This window comes from Callospermophilus lateralis, chromosome 1 (assembly GCF_048772815.1).
Source record: "Callospermophilus lateralis isolate mCalLat2 chromosome 1, mCalLat2.hap1, whole genome shotgun sequence".
In the NCBI taxonomy this organism is placed as follows: Eukaryota; Metazoa; Chordata; class Mammalia; order Rodentia; family Sciuridae; genus Callospermophilus; species Callospermophilus lateralis.
The window spans coordinates 207523709-207546109 of NC_135305.1; the positions used below are offsets into that span (position 1 = coordinate 207523709).

At 35.0% G+C, this 22401-nt stretch overlaps 1 protein-coding gene across 1 annotated transcript in view; it reads right to left on the reverse strand.

Moving 5' to 3' along the window:
• The window catches only part of Setd2 (SET domain containing 2, histone lysine methyltransferase), an 84590-nt gene that overhangs the window by 57171 nt on the left and 5018 nt on the right, over positions 1–22401 (reverse strand). The window contains exons 2-7 of the mRNA XM_076844792.2: positions 20910–21041; positions 18901–19029; positions 13630–13753; positions 12207–12284; positions 10003–10100; positions 6391–6517 (exon numbers count right to left, since the gene is read on the reverse strand). Coding sequence (XP_076700907.1) covers positions 6391–6517; positions 10003–10100; positions 12207–12284; positions 13630–13753; positions 18901–19029; positions 20910–21041 — 688 coding nt within the window. The remainder of the gene's footprint in view (positions 1–6390; positions 6518–10002; positions 10101–12206; positions 12285–13629; positions 13754–18900; positions 19030–20909; positions 21042–22401) is intronic.

Here is a 22401-nt window from a genome sequence, read left to right on the forward strand (position 1 = left end):
ATTGAAAACATACGTATATGCACAAGTATACAGCACTTGAAAACTTTGATTCAGTTAAATATTAATCAGTCCAAGATAGCATTTACTCTTTAAGACAGATGGACAGATGGTCTCCAACTTATGATGGGGCTAGGTCCAGATAAATCCATCGTAAGTTCAAAACATCGTTCAGTCAAAAATGTATTTCATACACCTTACCTACTGAATTTCATACCTTAGGATATAGTATACTATAGAGTATCAGTTGTTTATCCTCATGATTAAGTGGCTGACTAGCTGTGGCTTGCTATAGGTGCCCAGCATCAGAAGAGTATAGAATTGTATATCACTAGCTGCCAGAAGAGATCAAAGTCGAAAAATTGTTAAGTTGAAATATCATTAAGTTGGGGACCATCTGTAATTAATATTTTTGCCCATGGACTATCTTTAAGGAATTTAAGAACTACTTTACATACTTTTTGATGAAATAGACCATATATACATATATATAATATATAAATATATATATTATATATATATATTATATATATATACACACACACACTGTGTTAGCAAACAAATAGATTTAATAAAACAGTAAGTGAGCAACACCTGTATATATAACTATTACCCAGCTTAAGACAAAAACAAAAACTGAAATACTGTCAGCATTCCATAAATGCTCCATGCATCCTTCTAAGTTAGAACACCTCTCCTTCCTATGCTCTAGAAATAATTTATTTTGCATGCATGAATATGTAACAACAGGGGCTGGGGTTATAGCTCAGCAGTAGAGAGCTTGCCTTGCACATATGAGAGACATTGGATTCGTTCCTCAGCACCACATAAAAAATAAATAAATAAAATAAACATGTTGAGTTCATCTTTAAAAACTCTTTAAAAAAAAAGAATATGTTGCAACAAATCCCACAACTATATAATTATAATGCACCAATTAAAAAGATATAATTTATCTTAACTTTTTAGGTGAAAGTTCTTTAATTTCTTTATAGATTTACTACTATAGGTTACTTTCACTCAACCTTATGATTTAAGAATCATCCATGTTGTAGCACGCAGCCATTTTCATGACTATTTCTTCCATTATATAATTATAGTATAATTTATCCATTTCTAATGTTAAATGTTTCTAATGTTAATGATTCAAACTTTTCTGATATTCTAAGCCATGCTGCTATGGTTTCTGATGGATATTATATCTTCTCTTTGGTTACACACCCAATGAGTACAAATTCTGGCTCAATATGGTACACGTACATTCACCTTTTAGTAAATAATGCTGAAGTGTTTTCACCCACCACAAGCAGTGTATGAAATCGCCTGTCAAACTTATGCATGATAAAACTTAATTTCTATCAATCTGGCAAGTGTGTAAACAGTACTTTTAATTTGTACTCCCTTACTAATAAGGTTGAACATATTTCCATATTTATTGGCTATTCAGATTAGTGAAGTATCTGAGGGAGTTGTCTATTTTTCTTATGTTAGTTGTTTTTTCTTACTGATTAGTAGGGACTCTCATATGTTTATTCTGGACATCTGCTGAAAGCAAATATTTCCTCTCCTTCATAAGGCTTGTCACCATCTTTATTATATAAATCAGTAATTAATTTGTTTCATAAACTCAACATAACAGAGACTAAGGGAAGTTTAAAAATATCTCATTTGCAATTTCAAACTACAAGCAACAAATGACATTGGGTCATAATAGACTTATACTTTCAGCAAGTAAGTATTTACACTTAGTGTGTGACATACCTAACAGGATAATCACGTTGTAAAAGAATTTATAGTTTTGTTAAGGACCTATATATGGGTAGATTTATAAGGGCAAAGATTTTTTTTTTTTTTGTGTACTGAGGATTGAACCCAGGATGCTTAACCACTGAGCCACATCCCTAGCCCTTTTTAATATTTTATTTAGTGACAGGGTCTGAGTTGCTAAATTCCTCGGTAAGTTGCCTAGGCTGGCTCTGAACTCGTGAACCTCCTGCCTCAGCCTCCTGAGCCACCGGGATTACAGGCGTGCGCCACCACACCTGGCTAGAGCAAAGTGTTTTTTTTTTTTAAACGCTTACCAATCAAGACTATTATTCAGACTATTATAATGCAATCATTACTCAAACATTTTTGTTAATATTTTTATACATGCAAAACTATATTCTAAACTATTGCTATCTTGTCCTTTCCATGGCTTTTTTTTTTTTAACTAAATCTTTTTTTTTTAAATACCTTTATTCTATTTATCCATTTGTATGTGGTGCTGAGGATTGAACCCAGGGCCTCACACGTGCTAAGCAAGCACTCTACTGCTGAGCTAAGCCCCAGCCCCCTTTCCATGGCTTTATCAAGGCTCACTCTTGGGAATTCAAGAGATGCTATTTATATGATTTTGCTCAACTGAAACTGCAGAATTCAAAATCTAGACAAACAATAGGGAATTTCAGCAGGAAATAACCCAAGTAAAATTAAACTAGTATTAAAATCTTTATTAGAGTTAAAGTCAAATGATCTTTTACATCATTCTAAGAACCTAGGTTCTTTCTGGGTATCACAGCAAAGGTTTACCCAAAATATTCATTCTTTGAACAGAAATTTACATGTGGAGTAACCTATGATAATTGTATCCAGTAACCTATGATTACTGGATACAATTTATATCTAATTCAGTTCATAAGCACCAAAGCCTATCCTGAAATGGACACACCATTACCAGCATATAAACAAAGAAACCAATCACTGGAATACCTAGATCCAAGTTCTCTGGAGTTGTCCTTAAATCTTGTCAAGGCCTCAGTAAGCTAATTGATAATGGTAATAATGGGTATAGTACTGCCTATGAATCATAACACTACATGACCGATTCCTACCAAAAAGAAAACAGTTTTTAAAATGTGTTTATTATATAAGTTCTGAAAACAGAAAACAGCCACTGGAAAGTTCTTTTTTTTTTTTTTTTTTTTTAAAGAGAGAGAGAGAGAGGGAGAGAGAGAATTTTAATATTTATTTTCTTAGTTTTCGGTGGACATAACATCTTTGTTTGTATGTGGTGCTGAGGATCGAACCCCGGCCGCACGCATGCCAGGCGATCGCGCTACCGCTTGAGCCACATCCCCAGCCCAGGAAAGTTCTTACGAATATGCGAACTAAGGTCATGTCTAATGACTATTTTACGGCTATTCTGATAAACTGTCAATCACATGAAACTAGAGTTAACAACAAAAGCAATCTTTATGGAATTTAAAAAAAAAAATTCCTGAAATAGTCAAATCAAGAAGGCTAAGTAAGAAGCTGGGCATGGTGGCATTCTCCTATAATTCAGTGGTTCAGGAGGCTGAGACAGGAGGATCAAGAGTTCAAAGTCAGCCTCAGCAAAAGCAAGGTGCTAAGCAATTCAAGGAGATCCTGTCTCTAAATAAAATATAAAATAGGGTTGGGGATGTGGCTCGGCGGTCAAGTGCCTCTGAGTTCAATCCTCAGTAAACCACCCTCTCCTCCCCCGCCGCCCCCCAAAAAGAAGGCTAAGGACACCACAGTGATGTATACATCTTTTTCCCCATTGTTAAGGATCACTGAACCCAGGGTGTTGGTCATGCAAAGCAAGAACTCTACCAATGAGCCATCTCTCTAGCCCCCATATATCTCTAGCCCCCATGTACATATCTTATTTTAAAAACATGCATAAGAGACATAAATATTCACTGTTGCACTGGAAAATTGGAAACGTAAGTGTCCATCAGTAAAATATGTAAATAAATTGTTAAACAATGAAAAACTTTATGGCAATTACAAATAGGGGTTACTTAGGAGGCTGAGGCAGAACGATCATAGCCTAGACAACCTAGCAACACTGTTTCAAAAAAAAAAAAAAAATTTTTTTTTAAAGGGCTGGGCACATACTTTCATGGTAAAGTGCTTGCCTAGCAAGTTCAATCCCTGGGTTCAATCACCAGTACCAATAAATAAGTAACTATTATTTATATATGTATGTAATTTTTATATATTTGTGTCAACATTGATCAAATTCAAAAATATGAGTAAAAACAAAATGTGGATATATATTATGAATATATATACACACACATTTTTAAAAAATATTTGTTTTTTAGTTATAGTTGGACACAATATCTTTATTTTATTTATTTTTATGTGGTGCTAAGGATTGAACCCAGGGCCTTACACATGCTAGGTGAGCACTCTACCACTGAGCCACAACCCCAGCCCCAATGCTTTATCATTTCTAAAAAACTCTGCAATTCAATATATTTTAAACACAGAAATACTGACTAATATGGACACAGTTTTCTCAGAGGTGAGAAGCAATGGGATTGTTCTCTAGTCAACTACACTGTAGCGTTATAGTTAAGATCAGAGACATGAGGTGATCTTATAAACTCCATGCTTCGGTGTCTCATCTGTGAAAGGGGGAAAATGACCATATCTAATTTAAGAGTTAATTAAATGAGTCAATGAGTCAAGTACCTGGCATACAGCTATACCATATATGCTCTCTAAAAAGAAAACTGAAGTAAACACAATACTCAAAAAAACATTTGTGGGCTAGCTCAGTGGAAGTGCGCTTGCCTAGCATGTGTGAGGCACTGGGTTTGATTCTTAGTACCACATATGAATAAATAAAATAAAGGTCCATCAACAACCAAAAACAAAAAATAAAAAACATTTGTTCATCTTAGGTGGTAAAAAAAATATGGGTATTTGTCATGTACTGTCCTTTTCTGCATTTTTAAGTAGCCCTTTCCAATGTTTTGTACTAACCATATCTTCTTATAGAATTCAGATTTTTTATAATTCCCTCAAGCTAATTTGCACTTACTGACATCATTTCTTACTCATCATACTTTCAGCATACTCGTGCTTTATCTCCATATCTACACAAATAAAATTGTCATTTATAATTCTTAACAGTATTGGTTTCTCCAAAATCCAAGAATGAGTCAATTTCATGAGAAACATTGCTGACTAATGCTCTAAACTCTAGTCCCTGCACAGCCCTTCAACCAAGATTCATACATTTGGGGATCAGCCTTTAAAATATGCTTCCTTTTTATTTTTTTTTTTAATGGACCCAGTCAGGTATACAAAGATTGTACTTTTTTTAAGAAAACAGGGCTCTAGTAAAGGGGTCCTCAAAATAAAAAAAGAAGAAGCTGGGTACAGGGGCATGCGCCTGTAATCCCAGTGACTTGGGAGGCTATGGCAGGAGGATCCCGAGCTCAAAGCCAGTCTCAGCAATTTAGAGGGGCACTAAGCAAGTCAGTGAGACCCTGTCTCTAATAAAATACAAAAAAGGGCTAGGGATGTGGCTCAGTGATTAAGTGCCCTTAGGTTCAATCCTCAGTACTTGCTCCCCCTGCCTACCCCCGCCCCCCAAAAAAGAAAATGGTAATTTGGGGTTTTATGATTTTGTTTTCATTTTATTTTGAAACAAGGTCTATGTTGCCCAGGCTGGACTGGAACTGGTGATCCTCCAGCTTCAATCTCCCAAACAGCTGGGATTATAGATCATGTCCAGGGCAGAAAGAGAAATCTTAAAAAACAATTCAAAGTCCTTGTCCCAGTTGAGAGTCCTTTTAGTAATACGATACTATCCTCACTCATCAGGTGAGACAGGTGTTTTTAAAAAAAATAGGAGGGGGAAAACATATCAACTACTGTTTCATTAAATGAAAAGACCATCTGAGAAAACTCCTTTCTTGGGTTGTCTATTCCACTGGGTAGAGTGGCTCATGCTTATAATTCCAGTTAGTCAGGAGGCTGAAGCAGGAGGATCGCTTAAGCAAAGGACTACAAGGCAAGCCTGGGCAACATACAAGTCTCTCACCTCAAAAAAATAAATAAATAAAGTTTAGGGCTGGGGTGTAGAGCTCAGTGGTACAGCACTTGCCTAGCATGTATGAGGCACTGGGTTCAATTCTTAACACCACGTATAAATAAATAAATAAAGGCCCATCAATGATTAAAATAATGTTAAAAAAAAAAAAGTTTAGAGTTCCAAACAGATGACAAGTGTATAATAAATAATTAGAAATACATACTAGACTTAAAAATAGAGTCCTACACAGAATATGATAGGACAGTATATAACAGAAGAGAAAAGACAAAATATTTGATTTGTACTGAATTTTACAGGTTCTGAATATCTATTAGCTCTGGTATTTTCAAGATTACTTCAATAATTCTCAGTTCCCAACTCTAATCTCAAAGAATCTAAAATAAAAAGAGTCAATCACACCTCTTATCTAGTAATATCTCTTTTGATCCTGGATTTCTCAGTAAAGTAGTATGATTTTTTTAAACTTCAATCAGAAAAGCTATTTATCTTCTTAAAAATTTTTACTATGAAAGTTGAAGGAAAAATGGAACACTTACTGAATCCTTCTTACGAGACCGTTCCTTCTTCATTTTCCCTCCTGCTGCTCTGATGCTAACTCTGTTTTCTCCTCCCAGATAACCCCGGCAATTAGCTGACCCACAGAAACATTTCTGAGCTTCTTTGCTGTTCAAAGAGCACAGGAAAGAAGTCAGTTATGTTGAAGTAAACCGTATAAAAATGTCAACAATATAACAATTACATATAAGAATCATACAGGTCTAAAGGAAATTAAAACAAAGAGAAAAAATGGTTAGTTTTAAGATACTCCAACAAATTTGCTACTAACAGAAGTGCCTAAAACTAGCTCTTAAAAATATTCATTCTTGGGGCTGGAGTTTGGCTCAGTGATAGAGTGCTCGCCTGGCATGTGAGGCCCTTAGCACCGCATATGAATAAAAAGATCCATTGACAACTAAAAATTATTTTTTAAAAAATTCATTCTTCTTCCAGTCTTCTTTTACTTGTTACACAAAACTAGGCAACAAGTTAAAGAGTGATTTCTCCATTTAATGAGAATACTAATTTTTGAAAATAAGAAATCATACATATTTGGGCTAAGAACAAAATTGCTTATATAGCTAGGCAACTTTAACAAATGTAAATGTTTAATTGGCACATAAAACAAATAAAATGGATTATTAAACCAAGTATAAAATGATTACATGATACTCAAAAAGGAAATACTTCATCATTAAAAGTTATTACCATATAAGAATAATACACTGTAATAACAAGTACAATAATCAATCGTAACCATGGAGGTAAGGGAGAATGATAGAAAAGAACACAGATGCAAGTCTATAGGCTTCGGCAGAAACTACCTATGCAACTGAAGACAACATAAAGGAGCATCCAAAAAGTAAACTGACTTTAGTATAAGACCTTAACAATTAGAGACACAAAAATAAATTATTCAATAAATCAAGTAGGGATTTACAAAGATCACCTAATGTCCAGTTTCCTTTTCCTCAAAGAGAATATTCAATACAAGTACTGAGTCCTACACAGAACATGATAGGACAGTATATGACAAAAGAAGCAGACAGTTAGAATAGAAAATGGCCATCTGGCATTTGTCCTGGTTTATAATCAAATAATCAGTTGCAGAGTTCACCAAGTTCTAAAACATGAAGCATGAAATATCTGAAGGAATATCTGAAACAACTTCACCACCAGAGTAGCAATTATTGAAACCAAGCAATTATTGAAACCAAACCGAACAGAGTACAGGAATTAAATTTTTTTCATATGGTAGCACTAAAAGGACTAAATATGAAAAAAAATTCTCCAAGGGGCTGGGGATATAGCTCAGTTGGTAGAGTGCTTGCCTTGCATGCACAAATCCCTGAGTTCAATCTCCACCACCAAAACAAACAAACAAAAAAACTCTCCAGCTGTGTCTGTTTTAGTATAAAAACCAGAAGCTACCAACTTACACAGGTATAATGGGAGGGGGGGGTTTAATAGAGTTTTGTACCTTATTTGAAATTTCCACCCTTTTAACTATTGGTTTCTTAATAATCAGAAATCATCTTGTGCAAGGCACAGCCCTCAAAACCCAGAGAAGAAAAAAAACTTAAGACAAAAGGAAACAATTGTAATATCAGCCTTTCGGGATATATACCTAGATATAAAGAACATTTTCTAAAAACATTCTAAAAACAACCATAGTATCATTATAAAAATAACCATAATATCCTTGATAACATCAAATATCCATTAGGTATTCAAATTTTCCCATTATCTCAAATACCTTTTAACTAATTTATCCCAAACATTATAATTGTGTCACTCTGTTTTTCTTGTGAATTATTCAAAAAGCCAAGCCATTTGTTCTACAATTTCCCAAAGTCCGTATTTTGATAAATACATCTCGTAGTTCCCATTTCCTGTATTTTTCTACAAATATGTAAGTTAGAACTAGAGACCTAATTCAGAGGCAAAATTTCTTTTAGTAAAACAATTTCACATTTAGCACTGTGTCCTTTCATCAAGAGACACAAAAAACTAAGCCATAGTGGCACATGCCTACAATTCCAGTAACTCAGAAGGCCAAGGCAGGAAGATCACAAGTTCAAAGTCAGACTCCGTGAGCAAGATCCTCAGCAACTTCTCTGTTTCAAAATAAAAAACAGGAACTGGGGGATGTAGCTCAAAGGTAAAGCACACTTGGGTTCAATCCCCAGTACCAAAATTAAATAAATAAATAAAGGCACAATTAGTAGAGTCTGTGTTTGATATTAGTAGCCACTGATAATGACTATTCTGATCTATTAATTTGTTTAGGTGTTGCAAAAAATTATAATACTGTTCTTAATTCAATAACTAGAGAACATCTATAAAAGGCAAGATAAATGCTTGACTTTTCTCTCTACTATTTTTATTTTTAGACTATTTAAATTTTTTATTTTTTGCAATACTGGAGATGGAAACCAGTGTCCTGTGCATGCTAGGCAAAGGCTCTACCATTGAGCTACATCCCCAACCCTTTTTATTTTGAGACAAGATCTTGCTAATTCCCCAGGCTAGCCTTGAACCTGTGATCTTTCTGCCTCAACCTTCCAAATCACTTGGATTACAGATGTGTGCCAACACACCCAACTCCCTCTTTTATTATTTTTTTAGTATTTATTTTTTAGTTGTAGTTGGACACAATACCTTTATTTATTTATTTTTATGTTGTGCTGAGGATCAAACCCAGGGCCGTGCACTTGCTAGGCGAACGCTCCACTCCACCACTGAGCCACAACCCCAGTCTGTCCCACTTTTATTTTAAACTAGTTTTCAGTCATGAATTAGTTCTTTCAATTATGACTAACTGTAGTTGCCTTTTTTTTTTTTTTTTTTTTTTTTTTTTTTTTGTGGTGCTGGGGATTGAACCCAGGGCCTTGTGCATGTGAGGTGAGCACCCTACCAACTGAGCTATATCCCCAGTCCACTGCATTTTTTTAAACACTGTTAAAACTTGTGGATTTTATATATGTTTCAAAGTTAGTTATTATCCTTGAACTATTAAATAAGAACTTCCCCCACTTTAGTGTTAGTGGTATCCTTTGCTACTGCCTCAGTTACTGTTTTGAATAGACCAAAAAAAAAAAAAATTTTTTTTTTAAAGATCTAGATGAACGCAATATCTTTATATAATTTATTTATTTTTATGTGGTGCTGAGAATTTAACCCAGTGCCTCATGTGGGCTAGGCAAGTGCCTATCACTGAGCTACACCCCAACACTCAAAACAAATTAATTTTAAGAGTAGAATATGGTTTAGGTAAAACATGATTAGTCATCAGTTGATAATTATTAAAGCTGAATTATGTATACATACAAACACAGAGTTGGCATTTCTATAATGACAAAGTTTTTTGGTTTTTTTTTTTTTTAACATAAATAAGACAGCATGAAGTTCAGAAGAAAATTGTACTGTTCCCGTAAAATAACCCTTAACGGAAGTGGGAAAAAACAACCCAAAATCAAAACAGTATACATACATATAAATTGATACTAAATATAATTTGTAATAATTCACATGAAAGTTTTAAATCTCTCTATCTAAATTGCCTATTTTCCCATCAGAAGCAGGCAAAATAGAGCAGAAACAATACTTACCCATATCTTTGGAACTGATAGTCAAATGTTAACTCTGAGCCGGAAGGAACCAGTTTGGTGGTAAAAAACCCAACCCTCAGTTGTCCATTCACAGTCCACTGAGATGTTTTATTGAAAAGAAAAGAAATCAGTAACCAATTAATCTCTGTTTTTATGTTTGTGTGTGTTTGTGTATGTGTGACAGAAAGAGAGGAGAGAGAGACAGAGAGAGAGAGAGAGAGAGAGATATGGGGGATATACGAAGATTATTTGTCATCTGGCTTAATTATGCATGTGACTCTTTTAGGCAACAAAGGTTTTTGACAAATAGCAAATGAGAAATTCACCCTCCCCACCCCCCCCCACACATATACCTCTTATTTTATGATATGGTCATTAAACCTAGGGGCACTCCAACACTGAGCTATATAACCAGCCCTTTTTACTTTTAATTCTGAAACAGGTCTCATTAAGTTGCCCAGGATGGCTTCCAACTTCCAATCTTCCTGCCTGAGCCTCATGGGTATATGCCGCTGCACCAAGTAAGGAATCTTTTTTTTTCCTTAAATAAACTAACTTTAAGTATTACTCTTGTTTAATGAACTACCAGACAAATATATCTATAATCTGTCTCTAATAAAAGTAACTGCTAATTGGTATATCATGTACATGTACTAATATGTAACAAATTTCACCATTATGTACAACTATAATGCACTAATTAAAGAAAAAAAGAAAACTAAAGTAATTGCTACTTCAACTTATCTTAACTCACATTTCCATACATAAAGATTCACATATTTTGAAAATAGGCAAATAATGCTTGGTGTCACTGAGTATCACAAGAAAATCTATATTAATATGCTAAAAGTAACCATGTTCTAAGATAAGATAGGTCATGGAAATTTAGAAACACTGACATTAAAAGTTTAATTTCAAGCTGGGGAGATAGCTCAGTTGGTAGAGTGCTTGCCTCACACGCACAAGGCCCTAGGTTCAATCCCCAGCACCACAATAAATAAATAAATAAATAAAAGTTTGATTTTATGAAGCAACAAAAAGGCCAGCATCAGAACAATTCTTGAATTGATAAAAGTCAGAATTAAAATGGGGTAGACAATTAAAATTGCTAAAACAGGGGGGGAAAATGTGGGGCCAGACACACAGAAAGTAGACCTTATAGTAGTCCCAGGTAAGTATGTCAAAAAATATACAACTCCATTCTAGACCATCTGTACATGTTACTGATGAAAAGCCCAGACTTGAAGAGATTAAGGGACAGTGGAAATCTCACAGCTAAACATATGGTTATCAGTTCTGGCAGAACTAGAACCATAACTTAGGTTAAATGATTCCAGACTGGGCTCTTCTGTTACATGGATTGGCTCTTAGAAGAGTCATATATAAGATCTTTTAGTACACAGATCAAAGAACAAAAACCATCCAGGAGTCAAAAGCACGATTTTAACATGAGAGGAAACCAATGATAATGGGTCCATAGCTCAATGATATTTACTTTTTCTGGGGGAGTGGATCCATAGCCTTCTTAACCTAAAACTTGTAATCTCTCTCAAATTTGGCTTTTTACACCCTAATAAGTACCATTAAAATAGTTACATCTGGCACCTGGATAACACCTTTTATAAAGAATCCAAATATAACAGTGCATAATGGACTTAATAAAATTAAAATTTAGTTTTGTACCTTGGCACCTTTGAAGTAATATCTAAAATAATTATGGGCAAGGAAACAATCAAATGCTGAGTTCTTGGGTCAGATTCTGGATCAGAAAAATAACAGCTGTCAAAATTTGAATGAGGTCTTTGATTAGTTAATAGTGTACCTTGGATATAACCATTGTATTATGTCTATTACATATGACATTAACATTTAGGGAAGCTAGGTAAGGAGTGGCATAAGAGAACACACTGTACTATTTTGGCAATGATGTGTTTCTATAAATCTAAACTTATTGGAAAATGAAATTTAAAAGTGGAGGAAAAAAATGATAAAAAGTAAAACTCATAGTGGGCTGGGGATCTAGCTCAGTTGGTAGATGTTTGCCTAGCATGCACAAGAGCCTGGGTTCAATCCCCAGAACCACAAACACACACACACACACACAAAGTAAAATTCATGAATACCTCTAATATAAAATCTAAAATTAATAGTCAGAAGAACAACCTTGAATAAATATCCCAAATTCAAAATCTATTTCAACTTACTTTTTGGGTTTCACAGTTGGGTTCACAGCTGTGATTCATGAAACGAGAGCAATTTCCTTTCTGAGTAGCATCTATTATCTGGGGAAAGAAAGACAAGTGAAGAGTTTTTAAAAATGAAACCTCAAGGGGATGAGGTTGTAGCTCAGTGACTGAGTGCTTGTCTCAGATGCGTGAGGCACTGGGTTCGATCCTTAGCACCAATAAATTAATTTAAAAAATAAAGATATTGTATCCATCTACAACTAAAAAAAATATATATATATATATATAAAAGATGCCTCAAAATAGGCATGCCTTTTACAAAGAGAAAGTATTATAGGGAAATTTAAGATATACACATGTGCTCTCTTGCCCCCTACCTTGCTTTTAGAGAAAACTCTCATACTATTTTACACATTTATTACACATAATAAATATTTATTTGCTTCTTTTGAAAGATCAGCTAACTATAAACATTTAATGGATAGGCAAAATTGTCTCCATATCTGTCAATGTCTCGCCCACATTTTTAGCTATTGCTTATATTCTACTACATTCCAATCTCACTTTATATATGTAATGCTTCATTTTAAAGTTTGTGCTTATGACCCAGTACAGTATTAAAACTTGAGTGTGTATCCAAATCCCCTGAAGAGTGCAAAAAATTTGCTGGGTCCAACCCCTAATGTTATATTAAGACAGTGTAGGGGCAGGTTCTTAAAGTTTGCAGTACCACATTGAATATAAAGGAAGATATGAGGATCTAGCTAAACTCCATTAAGCCAGACTTTAAAGAGATTTATAAAATGCAAAACATATCCATTTCTTGATTTAAAAAAAAAAAATTAAGTATTTTTTCAAAACACTGTTATCTGTATCAACATGTAATGGGCTTAATTATTGTTATTTTTAAATGGATTAATAAATATTTTTAAATGACGCAGTTTTAACTTTTTTGGGGTGGGAGGTGGGTACCAGAGATTGAACTCAGGGGCATTCGATCACTGAGCCACATCCCCAGGCCTATTTTGCACTTTATTTTTAGAGACAGGGTCTCACTGAGCGGCTTAGTATCTCGATTTTGTGGAGACTGGCTTTGAACTAGGGATCCTCCTGCCTTAGCATCCCAAGTTGCTGGGATTATAGCATGTGCCACAGCGCCTGGCTCAGTTTTAACTTTTAATATGATAAGAACTGATTACCCACATAAACCAAGACATTTGGGGTGTCATCCATAATTTTTAATAGTTATAATATGGAGCATGCATATTATTGTTTATGAATAAATGAAAATACCTCCTTCTCCCATTCTTTTTGAAAAGAAACAAACTATATAGTGTCTGGTCCTTATTTTTCTCACTTGAATATGAGTCAGTATAAAAGATCCAATCAAACCCAACAATTTACAGATCTATTTCAAAGCAAACACATCTATGTTGCTTACCTCATCATTCTTCAGGGCCATGAAATAGTAGTGAATGTTTTTGTTTCGTGCATATTCCTTCACCCGAGCTTTAAACTCCTTATGATCAAGAACCTCTCCACAATATTCTAGGACAAAGGTATTCCTGCAAAGCAAAGAAAATAGTACTTTCCTGTCTAGAACATATTTGGAAAACATACATCCAGGAAAAATTATAAATTTAAAGAAATAATACAAAATAAATACTTTGTATTATACAATTTGATATTATACAAACTGAAATATGTATAAGAATCTGCCATCTGACCAAGCTTAATTTTCTCATTCCTAATACTTTTCAATAAAAGTCCATTCTAATAACCTTTTATATTTTATGTGTACTTTCAAAATGCATATCCTTGCTCTAACAAGATATTAAAGTGAATATTTGGACTGGGTAGAGCACTTGCCTAGCTCATTTGAGGTCCCCAGTTCAGCATTTCCCAGAACTACAAAAAATAAAAAAGAAAGAAAAAATATTTTTTCTTTTTTGTTTTGTTTTGTATTTTATTAGAGACAGGGTCTCACTGAGTTGCTTAGTGCCTCACTATTGCTGAGGCTGGCTCTGAACTAGCAATTCTCCTGTTGCAGCCTTCCAAGCTGCTGGGATTATAGGCATGTGCCACTGCGCCCATCAGAAAGAAAGAAAAATTATTTTTCCAAGTTCAAGAATAATTTATAGGACTGAGGATGTGGCTCAGTGGTAGAGCACTTGTCTAGCATGTATGAGGCACTGGGTTAGATTCTCAGCACCACAGAAAAAATGAATAAATAAAATAAAGGTACTGTGTCCTTCTACAACTAAAAAAAATAAAGAAAGAATGATTTACAATATTATGAAAACAATGATTCACATCTGGGAAACAGATCTGAAGAAATTTGTAGGCACTGAAAATTAGAGAGGCTTTTTCTCCTAGAGAAAAGAGTCAGTTAAGTATAGCAATACTTCTGCCGTCTTTACTCTCAAAATTGTCTAATGATGTTAAAGGTCAGATTTAGGTTCTATCTGGGTGGCTGACCTCACTGCCCTGTGGATAATACATACAAGGAATTTGCATAAAACAGCTGTGTAAAATGACAATGGAGAAGTCTTATTTGTGCACAAAGATAATCCTAAGAATAACCCAAATACTCCCTCCATTTGTTTTCATACAAGAAAACTATGAGGGGCTGGGGATGTGGCTCAAGCGGTAGCACGCTCGCCTGGCATGCGTGCTGCCCAGGTTCGATCCTCAGCACCACATACAAACAAAGATGTTGTGCCTGCCGGAAAAAAAAAAAAACTAAAAAATAAATATTAAAAAATTCTCTCTCACTCTCTCTCTCTCCACTCTCTCTAAAAAAAAAAAAAAAAAAGAAAACTATGATAGATTAGGGGCAACTATTTTAAATAAATATGTAAATAAACAAATGAACTATTCAGAAAGGACATATAGCAGCAGTAGTTATGCTTCTGGTCTTGGATTCAGCCCATAACAGACCCACTACAGTTGTCTGCCTCTATTATGAACAAAGTTGCAGAAATTTTACAACTACCTCCACTGACAGTATATTAAGTAGCAACATTTTATGCAATGAGCAATCTAAAACCATGCAAAAAGTATCACATTCAAGTCTGCACTACTACACCTTGCATGTTTTAGAACTATGATTATATATGAATAGTCATTGAGAAAAAGCCTGGAATAAAGACTGAGAAGACTGTGCCTCAGCATCTTTTCACTCTTGTAGAATGAAATATTCAAAGCCTATGGCACCAATGGTCCGAATAAATGATGACTACTATGAGGAGTTGACACCTAAGAATACTGAAGAAATTAATAAACTCAAAAGTTGGCAAAATTCCAAAAACTGGGCTAAGGAGGAAAGATTCTCTTGTGAGCCTGACCTCTTTGAACACACCTGGATTTGGTATCCAAGTAGTCCTTTTATTTAGATTCAACTGTAAATATCACTGGAGATAAAAACATGAACCTCCTGCCTACATTAAAAAAAAAAAAAAAAAACTAGCAATCTTAGCTGGGTTGTGATGGCACACACTTTTAATCCCAGCTATTCAAGAGGCTGAAGCAGGAGGATCAGAAATTTGAAGGCCAGCCCCAGCGATGTAGCTACTCTTAAAAAAAAAAAAAAAAAAAAAGACGGGAACATAGATAGCTCAGTGGTAGAGCACTTGCCTAGCATGTACAATGTCCTAGTTCAACCCCCAGTACTGCAAAAAAACAAATACACACCTGTCCTCTAAAGTACATTCCAAGGTCTCTCTAGCACTTTTCAGTAATTATGATTAATCTCTGGTATCTTTTATTTACCTACATAATCTTTTGTTGGTTATTTCACCTATTTATTCTGTATTGAAGATAATAAATTTTCAGACTCAGCCCTCCTTTATTCTCTAAATGTTCATTTTTTTCACCATGACTTCAACTTTTGACTCTATATAGACAAATGTTTTGCAATGCTTTGCCTCAAGTTTTGACCAAAATAGCTTGCCTAGAAAATCTTTTTTTTTTTTTTGAGAGCGAGAGAGATAGAGAGAAAATTTTAATATTTATTTTTTTTAATTCTCGGCAGACACAACATCTTTATTTGTATGTGGTGCTGAGGATCGAACCCAGGCCGCACGCATGCCAGGCGAGCATGCTACCGCTTGAGCCACATCCCCAGCCCTTGCCTAGAAAATCTTAACCCCTCAAAATAAACATGCCCTAAGTCTAACCAAAGAGATTTTTTTAAAATGTAAATCATTTGTATTTGTTTATAACATCTAATATAATGAATATACTTAAAGAGGAGTTAATTTGGCCAACTAAAAAATTAAGTCTTCTTAATTTAGAAAAATAAAGTAGTTAAAACGAGAGTAAAAAATAACCACATAAAAAAGCAAAGTCAAAAACAGGATTAGAGCTGGATACAGTAGTGTGTGCCTGTAATCCAAGTAATTTGGAAGGCTAACACAGAAGAGTACAGTAAATTTGAGACCAGCCTCAGCAACTTGGCAAGACCCCGTCTCAAAATTTAAAAAAGTGGGGGAGGGCTTGACTATTGGGAGCCACTCTGGGCAGAAGCTATGTGCACACATTTAAGTCCTGAGTAAAGGGGTACTGAAGAATTATTGCACCCCTCAATACACTGGGCTTTACCTCAGCGTGGAAGGTATGGCTCCAGGAGTGGATGTCACCTGATGGGGTTGAATTACACCCACCTGTTCCTTTGCCCTTTGGGGATAGAATGTTCCATGGAACCTCCCCTTGTGTGTCCCCTATATAAGAATAAAGAATTCCAGTGGCTTTCTCTCTTTCCACAGAAGCCTAAGGTCACAGAGCCTTCTCCTGATTTTGAAAAGGTCCTTCTATGTGTTTGCGTGCTTTCTTAGCCGTTTTCTTAAATTACTGGAATAATCAGATTTTTGTGAACCCAGCATAGGTTGCCAGCTCAGATAGAGATGGCTAAGGATGTAGCTCAGTAGTAGAGTGCCCCTGGATTCAACACCCAGTACCAAAAACCCAAATGGATTAAAAAAAAATTAGAGTAGATATTTGTATAACTGTGCAGCAACCCATCACAAACATTTTTAGGTCTCAGTAATAAAAATCTAATTACTCATGGCTAAACCTAAAAAAAAAAAAAAAAAAAAATCAAATTATTATCTTTATAACCAATACTTAACTTTGCCTTTCTAGGGCTGGGGTTGTACTCAGTGGAAGAGCACTTGCCTAGCATGTGTGAGGCATTGGGTTTGATTCTCAACACCACATAAAAGTAAATAAAATAAAGATCCATTGACAACCAAAAAAAATTTTTTTCATGAACAATATTTTTAAAAATTTGCCTTTCTAACCCCAGAAATTTATCAACTTGTAATTAATGTAGAATGATGACAAAACCTGAAGCATTTTAATGTTTAATTCTCCAGTTCTAGGACTAGTCCCTTCCCTTGAGAAACAGAAAATGTCACATCACAGGCTACCTTGGAATTGTGATAAATCTGGAACTTCATAGATCAAAAATATCCTACTATTCCCTTCTCTACTACCAAATTCTTATACCCGTACTTGATCATTTAAAGTTCACAGATGCCATGACATAGGTATTATACCAATTTCAGATAAGAAATCCTGGAGAAGTTAGGTGATCTGCCTACCCAAGGTCATAAAGCTCTATTTACAGCCTAGGATTCAAACCTCACCTTAAAAACTACTTTCCCCCTTAAGTTACAAAGATGCTCCCTTTCATTATATTAAAATATTTAGTACTCTTGAATCACTTTTATTTTTAAAAAGTTTAAAATATCAGAACCTGACTATAATGGCTGATTTGAATTGTCAACTTGATTGGATTAAGAGACATTAAGAGGCTTGTGGGTATGTCAAGGAATGATAGGTATGTGGGACAACCAACTGAAATGGAGACCCTCCCTAAGTGTGGGCAGCACTATCCAATAGGATGATAGTGTGGATGGAACAAAAGTAGGAAGAACACGGAAATAACAACAGATGCAGGCTCCATTGTTCTTGACCAGGTTTTTAATTGCTGCTGCAATTAAATCTTCAATCTGAGGATATTGGACTCTTGCTTCTTTACTCTTCCAAAGCAGATTCTTCAGAAGCTTTCAGTCTCAGACTAAGGTAGCAGTAGCCTAGCACACATTGATACCTCTTATTCTGGGGCTTCAGCTTCTAGGACTACGCAGCTATTTCTTCCAGCTCTCCAGCCTGCAGAAGGCCATTGTGGACTATCTAGCTTCTGGTCATAAGCTAACCTAAGTCCCTCTTTTATAATTATACTTTCTGTTGATTCCTGTTGTACACAGGACCTTGCACATGCTAGGCAAGTGCTCTATCACTGCACCATATCCCCAGCCCCTACACTGATATTCTTCAGATATTCTCAACTCTTATTCCAAGTTGGTTTTATATATACCAATAGATTTTGTCTGCATAAGATCTTGGGGGTCTACAAGAAGTAATGGCCTGGAATTAAAGGAAACATAGCTATCTGATAAGAAAAAAACATGCTTAGTCCAAATGTCCCCAGTGACAAAATCTCTCCTTGGATATGTAGAAAGAAGAATGTTTTTTATTACTGTTTTCCTAGAAATCAATTTTAAAAAACAAAAAAGTAGCTACCAAATGGTCATGCTGCATAATAATCATTATTTAACCTTAGTGCAATAGAAAAATTATTTTATTACAAAATTTCTAGGTTTACCAACCCCAAAATGAAGTAAAAGGTGATTAAAACAGAACTTACGAAGGAAGATCTTTGGCAGCTCTTAAGCCCCAACCTTTCTTTTCTGTAAGTATGACTTCCACATCTGCATGCTGTTTTCTCTGAAACCGTCTATTGGAACAGTAATCCCCATTTGGGCACCTAGAAGAACTGAAATAAGAACAGGTGAAAAATCAATTTTTTTTTTCAGCACTAGGAATTAAACTCAGTGCTCTACCACTAAGCTACATTCCCAGTCCTTTTTACTTTGAGACAGGATTTCATTAAGTCATCCATGCTGCCATGAACTGGTAATTCTTCTGCCTCATCATTCCAACTTGCCTGGATTATAGGTACCACACTTAATGCAAAATTAATTATTTCAAAAGCATATTTTTGCTAGAATGTGTTATAAAACTACGTATACCTACATCTTTATGACACAATCCTTACATGTGTGATTAACCCCCAAGTAAGTCTTTCTCTATAATTCTTCCCATCACAAAGATATTCTTTAGAATTCATTGTCAACATTGTTAGTTAAATAAGTACATCCACAATCTAGTTTTGTAATTTGGTCATCATGAAATAGTACAGAATACATTTTTAGGCTGCATGGAAGTTTGCAGGTCACTGACAACTATGCAGAGCTAACTTATTTTCTATAAGTACACGTTTCCTTATATTCTACTCCAGTCACCATTAATTTGGTCTTATGAATACAACTAACTATTTGATCTACATTTGAGTGAAACCAAGTCATTATTAAACAGACTTATTCAGAGTAAATGCAATAATATATAAGGCTCTTCTCCAATGCATACTGGAGTAAAAATAAAATCAAACATTCACTAAAATCTTTATATTCCCAAACCAATAGATATAAAGGCTTTTAATGACAATTAAGATTATAAGACAGGGCTGGGGATGTAACTCAGTGGTAGAGTACTTGCCTAGCACGCACAAGGCATTAGATTCAAAACTCAGTACTGAAAAAAGAAAAAAATATATATAAATTGCCATTTATAATATAGTATTATTTATTGCCAAACTAGCAGTAAATAATAATTTTATAGATGCTGAAAGGATGAGGTAGTAAAGTAAAGTAAAAAGTGAGGTAGTAAAGTAAAGCTTTCAGCCGATCCCAGCAGCTCGAGGAGGACTGAAAGCCAGCTTCAGCAAAAAGCAAGGTGCTAAGCAACTCAGTGAGACCCTATCTCTAAGTAAAATACAAAAAAGGGCTGGGGATGTGGCTCAGTGGTTGAGTGCGCCAAATTCAATCCTCAGTACCAAAAAAGAATTAAAGCAGAATCTCTATAATACACAGAATATGGGTAGATAACAGACAGCTAAAGATACAACTGTCCCTGCCTATGTGCGGAAATAGAAAAAAAGGCCAACCTGGGAAAAAGAGAATAAAATGGCTTTGGGTAACTGACCAAAAAATAGTTTGCCAGATACTGGAAATGCAAGTCAATGAAGGAAAACAAAGCTAAATTTGAACCTAATCCTAAAGAAAACAGAAATTCTAAAAGTTTGAGCATGGGAATAACATGAAGAAATTCTAATAACTATATGTTTCCATCTACAACATGCACGTAAGATTTTATTTCTATGCATAAAAAGAGAAAAACATCTGCCTATGTTAGCATAGGCATGAATTTTTTTCTGGGAAGACTCCAAACAAAGAGACTGAGGTTTGGGAGAGGAAGACATTTAACTTTATGAATTTCTGAAACATTGGGGTTTTATCTCATTTTTAGTGAAAGCTAAAAAATACAAACAATTCTTCCCAGTACACAAACATTACAAGAGAAAAGAGGAGACTGAATATAAATTAGTATTAGCATATTTGGGATTAGTAACAGGACTGTTTTACAGAGTACTTAAAATGTGCCAGGTACTATAATCTAATACAAAACACAGGAGAGATTTTCATCCACGAATAGAAAAAAAAAGTCAAACTTCACTGCTCACTGATAATTATTTTTAACATTTACAGATATTCAATAGAAAAGTTGAGTAAAAGCAGAGCATTTTAATTTACTTACCATTCAATCATGAGGAGACGATTAAGACAATCTTCCCCACATGCTATTTCACCTTGGGCTCTTTCATCTTTGGAAAGAGGTGTACACTCACACTGCATTCGTTTAATATCCCGATGGGATTTATTCTTCTTTCTATTGGTTAAAGTTTCATAAAACCGGTTAAATAAATCTGGAGATAATATAAGTAATAAAATATGTGCCCTCTCTCATTAGTTTCACATTTAATGATTTCCATAAGTGAATCTTTCAAAAGGAAGAAAACATCTAGTCACTAGCACCTGAAATATTAAAAGCTCTTTAATGGGCTGGGGATGTGGCTCAAGCGGTGGCGCGCTCGCCTGGCATGCATGCGACCCGGGTTCAATCCTCAGCACCACATACAGACAAAGATGTTGTGTCTGCCAAATACTAAAAGAATAAATATTAAAAATTTCTCTCTCTCTCCCTCTCTCTCATTCTATCTCACTCTTTCTTAAAAAAAAAAAAATTATTAAAAAAAAAAAAAAAAGCTCTTTAAGAACTGTGTTGCAAAAAACATGATAGAGGCAACCTTAACCTTAGCAGATGAGAGGATAGAATGAGTTCAAGTCTATCACTTTGGAACACATCCTTATTTCCTAGTCCAAGTCAGCTTAGTCCCAGATTCTGAGCAATTTTAAATGTTAAAGTCATATATGGAAAAATTCTTTCAAATAATAACATAGGTGGTTAATTAAAATTTAAGAACCAAATTTCATGGGCTGTATAAATGATAGTTATAATACAAGACTGAGGGGGAAAAGGAGCTACTAAATAAGTTGTTTTTGGCTTTTGTTTATTTTGCAGTCCTGGGGACTGAGACCAGGATCCTGCACATGCCAGCAAGTGCTCTATCACTGAGCTATATTGCCCAGCCCGAAGAGCTTTTAATTAAGAGTTTTGAGGCTGGTGTTGCACGCCTGTAATCCCAGCAACTCAGATGTTGAGGCAGGAGGATCTCAAGTTTGAGATCATCCTTCAGCAACTTAGTGACACCCTGTCTAAAAAGAAAGTTTTTAAAAGGGATGAGGGAAAGTGCTTAAAGTGCTTTAAGCTCAGTGGGAGAGTGCCCGTGGGTTCAATCCCCACTACTCTATTAAAAAAAAAAAAAAAAAAAAAAAAAAAACTCAACCAAACCTTTTAAGAGAACCCTTCAGTACTATCACTTTTGTATAAATTTGTTTAAAAGAAAACTGTGTGGCTTTTTTAAATGAAATATGACTATACAATAATTAAGATAAGGCTAGGTTTAGTACCAGCTACTTGGGAAGATGGCTCAAACCCAGGAGTTTAGGGTCAGTTTGGGCAACATAAGACTACATCTCAAAATTTTTTTTAAAAAATGAAAATGATTATGGGGCTGGGGCTCAGCAGTAAAGTGCTCGCCTAGCATATGTGAGGCGCTGGGTTTGATCCTCAGCACCACGTAAAAATAAATAACACAAAGGTACTGTGTCCAATTACAACAACAAAA